The sequence below is a fragment of the Elgaria multicarinata genome, chromosome 9 (assembly GCF_023053635.1).
Source record: "Elgaria multicarinata webbii isolate HBS135686 ecotype San Diego chromosome 9, rElgMul1.1.pri, whole genome shotgun sequence".
NCBI lineage: Eukaryota > Metazoa > Chordata > Lepidosauria > Squamata > Anguidae > Elgaria > Elgaria multicarinata.
Genome location: NC_086179.1, coordinates 52,097,718 through 52,109,916, shown reverse-complemented (window position 1 = coordinate 52,109,916; position 12,199 = coordinate 52,097,718). Strand labels below are relative to the sequence as shown.

The window sequence follows — 12,199 nt, the reverse complement described above, 5'->3', positions numbered from 1 at the left end:
GGACTAGGTGAGTCATGACTCACTTAAGTCCCACTCATTTCAATGGATCTACTCTGTGTAGGACTAACATTGGTTATAACACAGAGGCCTCAATTGAAATGCAAACAAAACAATACATTTTTTTCTCTTATCTGAAGCAAATTTGAACAGTTTTGGATTTGAGGACTTGTGCAAATTTGCATTAGTACTAGTGTGCACTTCTGAGTGTGGCCTTGCACTAGTGGAACAAAATTCTTGTACATTCATTAAAAAAAAATCCGATTCTGTCAATGAGTGGATGAGGAAAGATGCCTGACAGTCCGTAAACACAGAATGGATTTTAAAGAATCCATACGTCCCTAGTGCACACTATAATCAGGATCTGATATCATCACAAGAACAAACTTACAGAGGCTAGTTGAAAAGTTGGCGATCATGTCCAAGCTCTTATCATTCATCTAAACTTACTAACCTAAAAACCCAAGGATCAACAATTGGGGCACAATCTTCTCTGGATAGTCCACAGCCTCTGGGCTCAGAGACTTGTGAGTATCCAATGCAAGGTGGAAGGACAATGGAGACGATCTTCACCACCGTGCTCCAGCCATTCTGGATTTCTGCTAGATGGGAAATTTTGCCAATCTTCCAGCAGCGCCTCAAAGGGGGTAAGTGGAGGCTGGGGCAGCCATAGGAAACAGTCTATTGCAGCCACCCTCTTCTCCTCGCCAGGAACATGCCCTGCCCTGTGCCCATCTCCACACTCTTGTTTTCTGAGTGCAGAGAGGTAGCCGCCATTCTATAGATGCTGGCTAAGAGGGGGCCATCGAGGGTCGTGGAGTGCAATTTCCTGGCTCCAAGGTCAGAGCCCTGTCTCCAACCTTGGAACCAGGAAACTGAATAATCCTATAACTTCCCAGATACTGTGTAGGGGCCATATGATTGATAACCCCATAGATCCCATCCAGCCAGTTTCTCAATACCTACTGTTTCAAATTTTTTTGATACATTTTATTAATCTGAGTTTTATTAACGTGTCAATAATCTTCTCCACATGAGCCATATAAACCATTCTGTTTTCTTGCTTTGTTCCAGCAAGAAAACAGAACCACATTGGAAGTGCACTGAGAGTCAATACCCAAAGACACAGATACATCTTGATTCAGAATACAGCTTGGTATTTGTTCTAAGTCATTTCTGCAGGAAGATACATCACAAAAAAGTACTACAGATTTTTGCCATCAAACAAAGATGCTCACAACATATTCTTTTGCCATTTCCCAACTTTAATAGTTGTAAAAATATGATAAACCTTGATAGGGAAATACCTTATAGGACGCTCAGTATAATATATACACAGTGTGATACATATGTAATTTTATACAGAATAAATAGAAAAGTTACATAAATATCTTGTCTTCAAAGCATATTGCAGTAAATGTGAACCTGTTTCAGAATAATTTAAAAGTGCATTATAAGATGTGCAATCATTCATCACAATTTGCTGAGCTTATCTATTTTATTCATTTCTAATACGTCGTCTTAATCCAATCCCTGGTTTTGCTGTATCTTGATTAGTTACTCCAGCAATTTCCATCTTCTTGAGCTCTTCCATTGGACTAAGTATAAACTCGTGACCATTGTCTTTATGCTCCTCTTCACCACCATGTTCCACAATATTGTCAAAGAGCACTTCATGGCCACAATTTTCATCACCCCCCTCATCCATTTCTGCCTCAGGATGTTCACTGAATGACTGTATAAGGTCTTCAAGCTTTTCTTGGCATGTATGGTTAACGTCTTAATTTGCAAAACAGAAAATGAAAATTTCCAGTTACAATTAGGTCCAATGTCTTTAATTAAAATAGAGTTACTGTAAAAAAATTATAAACTAATAAGTCTTGTTATATATGGCAGAACAAACTGCATTAAATGTTTTGATAAAATGTCCAGTTCTCTGACTTGCCTATTAAATCAGGTTTCTTTGGTTTTGCAGCAGCAAACGCGCTTATGACTCATACACAATGATTAGGGCGAGCAAGAAAAGAAGTTTGCCCAATCATTCATTTCAATGAAGCCAGCCAGCTTGTATGCACAAAGGAATGAGCATGAAGGGCATCTTCCTCTATTAAAATGAATGAGGGCCACCACATAAGGAAGAGATCCATGTGGGATGAGAATGTTAGTTTTCTATTTAGAAGACATGCTGTGCCATCATACAACTGCTTACAATGAGGATACTACACCCACACTAGTGAGAGGTCATAGAAATCCGTTGAGGCCAGCAAAATCATGTACTTTAGAATTAGAGTGCTAAGCAGCAGGTTTTGTTGTTGTTGTTGTTATTATTATTATTATTATTATTTGTTTATTTATTTATTTATTTATTTATTTATTTATATAGCACCATCAATGTACATGGTGCTGTACAGAGTAAAACAGTAAATAGCAAGACTCTGCCGCATAGGCTTACATTCTAATAAAATCATAATGAAACAATAAGGAGGGGAAGAGAATGCAAACAGGCACAGGGTAGGGTAAGCAGGCACAGGGTAGGGTAAAACTAACAGTATAAAGTCTGCACAACACAACATTTAAAACCTGTTATACCAGGTTTTAAAATACCAAGCATTCTAGTACCTTGAGGTTTCACTGCTGATTTATCCAATCCACTTTCTTTCATCAGCTTCCTGATGGACTCAAGCTGTACCATAATTTCATCTTTCTGTTCAGAAGCCAAGGCATTAATACTGAAAAGCCAAGAAACTGCTTGAAAATTAAACAAGTGGTGGTAAATAACCATTGTTACATTTGCATCATTGTTACATTTGCATCAAAGTAATGTTTCTAGACCTCAAAAGGAAAGGGAATAGTTACATGTCTTACTATCTTTATTACTGATTTGGTGTGTGTTACTTCACTCATAAGCATCACATATGAATGCAGCAAAACAGCATTAGGCGATCAAAAACGTTTGCTTCCATTTTTAAACTAACTGCAGTTTAGCATTATGTCTGAACTCTGACAAACCATGGGTAGCCTTAATTATACTTTTCTTAAACCAACTTCAAACCAGGTTTAATAGATTGGTTTGTTTCAATTATAAACCATTATTAAGATTAACCACAGTTCAGAGTTTGTTTAAAGTATTTAAAACATTTTCAGGCCACCTTTCAGCACAGGAGCCCCCAAAGTGGCTTATAATAATAAAATTATCCCAGAAGATTCAGTCTTTTAGGGCGAGTGCAATCCTCAGTTGTAAACCTCCATTCTGAAGAGTTGGTTCCCAATTCAAAGTACCTCCATCTTGTCAGAATTAAGTCTCAGCTTGTTCACCCTCATTCACCCCCAAACAGTCTCCAAACATTGGTTCAAGACTTTCACAGCCTCTCTGGATATGTAGAGAGAAACAAGATATAGAGCCAAGTATCATCCACATAGTGATAACACTCTAGCCCAAACCTCCAGATAACTTCCCCCAGCAGTTTCATGTGCGTATTAAGGAGCACGGGACAAGATGCAACCTTGCACCACCCAACAGGCTAATGGCCATAGTGTGGAACAGAAGCCCTCCAGCGTCCCCTTCTAAAACTGCTCCTCCAGTAAGGACAAAACCCCTTTAAATACCATGCCTCCAAACCTCAACCCAAATAAACTGGTGTAAGTTATTTCCCAACAGTAAATACAATTCCCAGAGCTGGAAATATCCCAAGTGCTTGAAAAGCCTGGACACAAAACAGCTAATGCTGTCACCTTGAAATCTGAATTTACAAGTCCCTGTAGGACTTCTAGGGTCCAAGAGGGGGAAATTGAGAGTAGAAACTGTTCCCCTAAAATTTCAGTTCATGCAGAAAATATGAGACAGCAAACAATGGATAATAAATATTCTTGGTTTTGTTTGCGAGTACACCAATGTATTACTCTTGCATTTCTTAAGTCAAATTCTATGGTTTAGCTCAGTTTACTCACCAGCTTGAAAGTGGATCTAGCTGAGTTAATAAAGAATTTAACATTTTCTCTGTCTGTGCTAGATGTTGCTCCAACTCCAGAAGCTGGTGTTCTACAAGTGAGAACAAAAATCTTTTTAATAAAGCAACTTTGCTAATGAGAAAAGTAGTTGTGTTTATAGCCTGCACATAATTTTCAAAAACCAGTGAGATAAATATTTATACATCTATTGCAATGCATCCAGTTTGCACGTCACAACAACCCCGGGTTGTGAGTGAAGGGGGAGGAAGCAATTTTTTATTTTTATTTTACTATTGCATTTATAGCCTGCCTTTTTTCCTCCAAGGAACCCAAGGCGGCGTACATAATCCTCTCCATTTTAGCCTCACAACAACCACCCTGTGAGGTAGGTTGGGCTGAGAGTCTGTGACTGGCCCAAAGTCACCCAGTGGGTTTCCGTGGCTGAGTGGAGACTAGAACCTAGATCTCCTGACTCCCAGTCCAACACTTTAGCCACTACACCACACTGTGCTCCTTTTCACCACCCACCTGCTCCAGGCAGAGCTAAACAACACAAGGACACCCCTATGCACAAACTATATGGTAAAAAAGTTAGGTGAAACAGTTTAGAACCAATTACTACCTGTTTCTTTTGTCTTTTCTTCTGTATTTTTCTTTTTCTTAGATAAATTTTCCTCTTGAGATTTCATCTATAAAGGGTAAAACAAAATTTACTGTAATTTTTTTTAAAAAAAATGCCTAAACCTCAACAGAATGTTATTCCCACTTTCACTATTCATTTAGATTGCAGTACAATGGTTCAGATTCAGAGGATGCAAGGCAGGTGACAATACTTTATCCTAGAAATATACTGTACTCCAAATAAAACCCACATCTCCTCTCATCTGTTTTATTTCAGTTTCAGCGCACTTAACTCTCACTGACTTCACTATAACCAAGCCAGTACCTATATAAGAATATGGTAGTGCAAGGTTAATTAGTTGAGATCTACCAGACTGATTTTGCTCAGTTTGTTTTAAACTGAAGCTTGAGCAGTGTAGGTGTACAAAAAACCCCATAAAGTTTGAAAAAATTTCAAAGTTTGAATTTTAATAGCAATTAAAGCCGCGCCAAACAGCCCTGCATGACCAATCAGTGTGGCGCAAAGGCAGGCCCAGGACAAAGCAAAGTGCTTAAGTTGTCGTCACCAGTGGGAAGGGGAAAGTGGACAGAGGCAGCCAACTGGGGAGCGTGAGGGAGGGCTATACTGCGTACACATTTTGGAGAGGGGATTCAGTATGCAAGAACCACATTTGCATTATTCATGAGCCCATCTGTGGTGAGGGGACTGAGGGGCAAAAAAGCAGGAAAAGAGCAGGACTGCTAGCACCCATGGCAACATGGGCTTTACACTAGTCAATCCAGATTATACAGATCTCTTCAGTAAAGTTATGTCATGATGCTTTAACTCATACCTCAGTGTTATTTACTTAGACTTAGTGATTTCAGTAAAACTTGTTTCTGATTTGGGATGTGATTCCCTAAGCACTCAGAAACATCCCCACTTCCACTTGTCATTTGAAGTGGGTGTACAATAAAAATTATGGAGCACAGAGACTGATGAGAAATGATATAAAATATCCTGCAATCTCAAAAGCCTTCCTAATACAGCAACTTTTGGGACCATTTAATAACCACATTTACTTAAAATCACTGATTTAAGTAGCACTTTCTACCACTTAATCCTAAGTATAATTACCAGGAAGTAATCCCCAATAAACTAAGTAGGATTTTTCTTCCAAGTAATTGTTTTTAGAGTTGGGCTATATGTGCACTTAGAAGTGCTGCCTAAGCTGTTTATATACTGTTATTTTTTGAGCAAAGGAAGTGCTGCCGTCTCCCCTACAATAAAAGGTTCAAATGTCTTTCCTCCAGTAAGCACTATTGCTACAGGGAACCCAGTGTGGCATACTACAGTTCTTTTTTGCTGGAGAAATATACTTCTCCATTCAGTTAAAGCCTCCACATCTGTTCCACACGTATAAGACTGCATGACTATACATTTTATATTGGACAAGGTCCATAACAAGGCATAAAATTCCTTGTCTACTTACCGGGATGAATTTGTCTCTCCTCTACTGTATTCACCCGTTTTTGAAAGATAAACATTTATGAAAATGGAACAAGGCTACCCCTTCTAGTGCAGCAATGCCTTCTTCATTTATTATTTATTTATTACATTTATATCCTGGCTTTTTTTCCTCCAAGGAACCCAAGGCGGTGTACAAAATCCTCCTCCTCTCCATTTTAGCCTCACAACAACAAACCTCTGAGGTAGGTTGGGCTGAGAGTATGTGATTGGCCCAAAGTCACCTAATGGGTTTTCATGGCCGAGTGGGGACTAGAACCCAGATCAACTGACTTCCAGTCCGACACCTTAGCCACTACACACTAGCTCTCTTTGCATGCTATTTTGTTAAGCTTCTGGTTTCTTTGAACGTGCTTCTCTGGATAAACAACACCAATGGGACACATCTCCATTAATTTGTTTTCCTTTAAAGGATAGGTGGGCACTTGCTGCCCTCCAGATGTTACAGACTGAAAATCCCATTAGCCTTAGCCAGCACAGCCAATGAGGCATACTGGGAGTTGCAGTTCAGCAACACCTGGAGGACCACAAGTTGCCTACTCTTGCTTTAAAGAGTTAAACAAAGCTCTATACAAAAGCTAGCAATGCTGCAGCATATTATTCATGATATTTTGAGTTCTCACTAGGGAAATCTTCCAAACTGCTATCCAACGAAGAAGAAAAATTTAAATATTGTTTTACTATTGGGTTGATTCAGACTTAATGCCACCTGCAAGTTTAGCCTCAGGATTAGGGGCTGTGCAGATACAAGAAGTTTGGAAGCTTTCACTTCCATTACAAGACTGATTGCAGCATGGGGTGTCATACAAACCCAGTCAAACTGATTTATGAAAGTGGCTTGTTTAAGCTAATAGTAAGATTAACCAGTTTAGGGTTTGGAAATGTAGTTAACGTGAAATGGAAGCTTGTAATCTCTGCATGGCTGTGCCAGAAGAGTTGTGGGGCGGGGCGTGCACAAGCTATGGCTTAGGATTACATGAAAAATGGGCCATTCTCTCCTCCCAGATCAGTCTCAAAACAAGTCTAAATCAGCATTTCTCAACCTTGCACTCTCCACATATTTTGGACTGCAATTCCCAGAATCACCTGCTCATTAACTGTGTTAACTAGGACTGAAGGAAGTTTGTAGAAGAGAAACTAGTTTAAAATTAAATTTTAGATTTTTAAATAACTAAAGAAAAAACAGCATTTCTACTTTAGCTTGTACGAGTTTGAAGAAATAAATCACATTTATACAGGTCCACACTATGTACATATGTATGGACCACTAACACTCTGGCTTATTGATATTTACCTTTAAGAATTTGTATAAAGCAAACACTCCTACACCAAGGGCATATAAGGGCATGAGTGTTAAAGCAAAGTCTTTGCCATTCCCTCTAGTCCGCTCAGTTTTCAACTCCTTCTCCATGGCATTCCTCATTTGTTGGATGCTCTGATATGTTTTACTTCCAGTGGTTTCTGAATTCATTTGTGACTGCAAAATTCCCTCAGCTCCACCTACAAAACAAATATTTTAAAAGTTCAGAGCTGGACAAATCCAATTAATAAAGACTAGCATTTTAATTTGGATTACTTGGGCTCAAGTATTACATCTGTATGGCTTTGATAGGGATTTTTCAGACAAAGATGAACAAGTACCCCTACAGGATTTTAACTTTTGGAGGGAGGGCAAGGTAGATATCGCAAGAAAGGAACAGCAAAAGTGAAAGGAAGAATTTCCAGTCCATAAAAAAAGGGAATGCTTTCGCCTATAAGAAAAGTATTTCACTGGAAATCAGTTTCACCATGGCAACAACTCCAGCTATAGTTTCAGGACAAAGTCTGAGACTGGCTGATGATAGTAAAAGTGTTTCGGGGCTTCTCCACACCGCAGTTTAAAAATTAATCCCTCTGCTGTTGGGGTCACATCAGGCACAGGAATGCCATGGAAAGAAGGCAGTGTTTCTCATAATCAGGAATGTTATGATCAACAGACAGACAGTGACTGCAACACAATTTGTGTGAAGATTATTACACTGGGCCATTCTAAACCAGCAAAGTGAACTATCTTCAATTCCAAAAGCAGAGGACAGCTCTAGGATATTCTAAGAAAACTTCACTGCAGATGATCCTGGTAGAGATGTATTCTGAAGTATTACAGCAAGCACAAACTCCTGAATAACCCCTACAAAAAGACTTATATGTATGTACCCAGCAATTTATTCAGTTTCCAGCAAAGTAAAATGGGAATAAAAATAGCCATTACTAGGTTGAAATTAACAACAACTACTACTACCACTACTATATTTATTTCTTAACCGCCTCTCCTTCTGGATCGAGGCATGGAGCAACATTTAATACAAAAATGCCTTATAAATCAAATGCATAAAACTGATTAAAAACACATAAAACTGATACAATCTAATAATCGGACATCACTTTACACTTGCTTACACTGAAGCGCATTTACCATTTGGATGCCCGTTCTCCCACTTTGGAAAGATAAGAAAAACAAAAATGCTTCACAGCCCCATCTCCCCATTTATTTTGCCTATCAGAGAGAAACCTAGTCCTTCTCTTTGTTTTAAACTACTTTGTTATGCAAATTCAAAAATATTGCCCCATTCTAAAAACAAGTCCTTTTCTTTGTAAGCATCACAGACGTCTAAGTGAGGGGGAAGCCATCCTCCCACTTCTGATGCTGCGGTTACCAGCCCAGTGGTTGATGCCCCAGCAGCAAGCAAGGCAGCTGGAGATTTTATATATCCAGCATCATCTCACTCCCCCAGGAGTTCTGCATTTAAAACAGAATTTAACATTTAGATGATGACGACTGCGGGGGAGCAAAACAAAAACCCTCAAGGAAGGTTACTAGTAGCAGAGGAACCTCTGAAGGAAAGAGTTAGACAACTAGCCTAGGAAGCTTCCTGTCTCCCTCTGGGCCGGAGTGCAGGGATGGGTTGGAAGGAGAAGGTGGCGGGCACGATACCGTGGCGGTGCTGATGGGGGTCACGACGGCCAGGGGAGGACTTGGCAGCCCGCGGGGACCTCCCGCCTCCGCCGAACATCCTCGGCATCACCACGAAAACGCAGAGCACCAGCACGACGGAGACCAGCGCCTGGTGCATCGAGGACAACACCATGGCGGCGAGCAGAAAATGGTGGCGGCGGCGGCGCTTCGATCTGCTCGCTTCGCTGTCGCCCCCCTGCAGATGCTCGAGAGAGGAAGGCGCCGCGGCGAGAAGGAAGTAGAGCGGCGGCCAAGCAAATCATAGAACCCGCGAAGGCAGTTCCTGCGCTGCGGCTCCTTCCGCTTTCCCTCGCTGGCTCCCCCTGGTGGGCTCCGAGGGCCGCGGACGGCGTGGCGGGAACCTCTTCTGCACGCTTTGATATAGGGAGGGCTTCAACAGAAATAACAGCCCAAATACAAAAGTCACACCTTTCTAGCCCGGATTCATGATTCATCCCGAACATCCATAACCTGTTTTAAAGTACAACGCTTTATACAGTACCTATACACAGAAGTAAGTTCAAGTGTTTTCAACGGAGATTACTCCCGGGGAAGTGGGTATAAGATAGCAGCTTTAGCATTGAAGTTCCTACAACGGATTTAAGATGGCTTGCAGCGCCTTTCACCCACAAGCCTAAAATATACCTATTTCCCACCGTGATTATGAGTTTATCAAACAGATATAACCCCATTGGTATGATTTGGTGCAAGGATCCTTGGAAGCAAAACTGCTGTTCAAAATTCGATCTCAGATCTGCATCACCAACCAGAGGCAGAAAAAAAATCCCACAACTCCCAGCATGCTCTAGCCAGGCCATGCAGGGATTTTTAAATATCTCAACATGCATAGGATTGTGCCCTGTGTTGGTAAATGTGTGCCAGATGTTTAGTAATGTCATCTTGGACCCAATTGGTTCTAGTGTACACTTGTAGTAGCATTTAGAGAACGTCAGCTTGAACATGACATATATGTTCACAATGCTGGATTTAAGAACAAGCCAAGGAAGCTATGGGGCCTCTAAATATTTGGGAAATAACTAAAATCAATTATAATTGAAATTGCTTTAGCTTAAATATGTTGAAAAGCATGGTGTGACTTACAGCAGAATTGCCTGATATAGAGAAGAGTAGCAACATAACATTTAATAGTGGATGCAGTAAATGCGGACTAAAGCCAGTTTAAAATAAGTTATAGAACTCCATCACACCAGTGATTTATCACACTCACCATGCCTTGTATGCAGTTTTTCAGCCCGATACTCATATGACATTGTCCACATCCTGCACTCATTTTGCCTCCTACCCTCCATGTTTGATTTCTTTTTGGAGAGAGGAAAGTCTGGATTATTTTCATCCCTGCAAAATAAATGCACTCCTCCCTCCATGTACTGCTGTCATTGCATTCTATCCCACCATCCTGTTCTTTGTTTGGAGCAGTCTAAGGGCAGTCTCACTAACGAAAATGGGTGGGGTGGTTCTCCATTCAACTGTGAAGGGGGAGGGAGAGAGGTCCCATTTAACTCTGTGTTCTTACTCTTGAGTAGGCATTTTCACCTTAATTGAAATGCAGAAAATGCAGTTGAAATTAATGGGATTTGTTGTTGAGTAAGGGAACCAGCAGATCTATAGTTTATGAACTTGAAGATGCACAGCTTTGCATGATCAAAGGAATGGAAAATTGATCCTTCACACTTGTGGACTACCAGGAAAATGGGTTTAAGGGGGGAAATTTAAAAAATCATTAAAAAATCAAGGGATGAACCAGTATGATTCAAACTTGGAGTAGTTAAAGCCCTCTGTAAGGGCTATCACTGTGCCAATTTTGATCTCTTTATCTTTAAAACTTACACAGATGTAAGTACCTTGGAGCAAAGGAGGGGACCTGATTACCTTTACAAAAGAAATTAAAATGATTATCTTCACACCCTTTGAAATGAGCAAAACAAACCTTCACTCCTCCTCCTCCCCTGTAAACCTTTTCCAAGGGGCGGGGCTTGAGATTTCACCTGCATAGTAGCGCTCTAGGTGAAAAGTTAATAAGCTGAAAGACTGCAACAATGCACAGAGGTGAAAGTGCCCCAGCACTGGACTCGCTAAGAAATGGTGGATTATTTATTTATTTATTTATTACATTTTTATACCACCCGATAGCCGAAGCTCTCTGGGTGGTTCACACAAAAAAGTAGGTGTGATGGAGCCCCAAACCAACTTACTCTATTAGTGCTTCTATATACATCTGCAGAGAAGACTATCAAACAGTGTTAGATAGCGTGCACACACACAAGGGCAGCGCCTATCCTCCCCCCTCAGATGACCCAGAAGTGTGATTGCACCATACTTTTTTTTTAGAACACACATTTTGTTACTGGCATTTTCAAGTTATTTACTATTTAGATTTAGAACATATGTATATTATATATATATATTGCCCTTAATAATACATATCCAAGGTGGTTACTGCTAATGATCCCTAGCATCAAGTTCACCTTTTGTCAAAACTACCACATTGGATCAATGGTAAAAAACAACAACACACAACTGTTCAAGCAATCCCAAAGTGTTTCCTGGTTAGGCACTATTAACTAAGCTGTCATCACTACCTATATGAAAATAGGATTTTTGACCCCGACATGCATCACTTTACTCTTATTTGCCAATGTGTTGTTCGTTCACTCAGTTTGAAGATGATTTCTGAGCCCTTCACAATCTCTCACCACCTTGACACAAAATTTCCTTCCTTCAAGAGCAGTCTTCAACAAATTGCAGCATATTTACTCCTGAATGTTTCTTCCGCTGATCACATTAGCTTGAATACGTATGTGTGATTCCTTTCTGGGTAATGGCATTTTCATCCTAGGTATCAACTAGAGATTATTCTATGGATAATTATAGGAGTAAACGCAATAGGGCTGCGTAGGCGTGCATAGGATTGAGGGTCCAGTATGTGGAGAGCAGCGCACGAGAGCTTAATTTAAACCAGCCAGGGCTCAGTAGGGTTAAACCCAGAATACAGAAGGAAACACATCCAGGAGGAGGCTGAAATCTTATGCACGCTTCCTTAGGAGTGAACCCTGCTGAACACAGAGCGACTTACTTCTGCTTCAGTGGGCATGGGACTGCGCCGAACCCCCCTT

At 40.5% G+C, this 12,199-nt stretch overlaps 1 protein-coding gene across 1 annotated transcript; it reads right to left on the bottom strand.

Moving 5' to 3' along the window:
- Positions 1–1,209: 1,209 nt before the first annotated feature.
- CCDC107 (coiled-coil domain containing 107) lies at positions 1,210–12,177 on the bottom strand. Its single transcript, XM_063134990.1, has 7 exons — positions 12,160–12,177; positions 9,045–9,261; positions 7,368–7,573; positions 4,568–4,634; positions 3,946–4,036; positions 2,617–2,726; positions 1,210–1,776 (listed from the first exon to the last, which is right to left on the bottom strand). Exons 1-7 carry the CDS (start codon positions 12,175–12,177, stop codon positions 1,496–1,498), a joined length of 990 nt encoding a protein of 329 aa, XP_062991060.1. The 3' UTR covers positions 1,210–1,495.
- Positions 12,178–12,199: the final 22 nt, after the last annotated feature.

Bases quoted from the DNA above. Each gene is read 5' to 3' on its own strand.
- CCDC107 (XM_063134990.1), bottom strand. The intron at 7,574-9,044 runs GTATCGTGCCCG...TTTGTTTTGTAG, and splicing joins CCCCCATCAGCACCGCCACG to GTGGAGCTGAGGGAATTTTG. The intron at 1,777-2,616 runs GTACTAGAATGC...TTGCAAATTAAG, and splicing joins ATCAGCAGTGAAACCTCAAG to ACGTTAACCATACATGCCAA.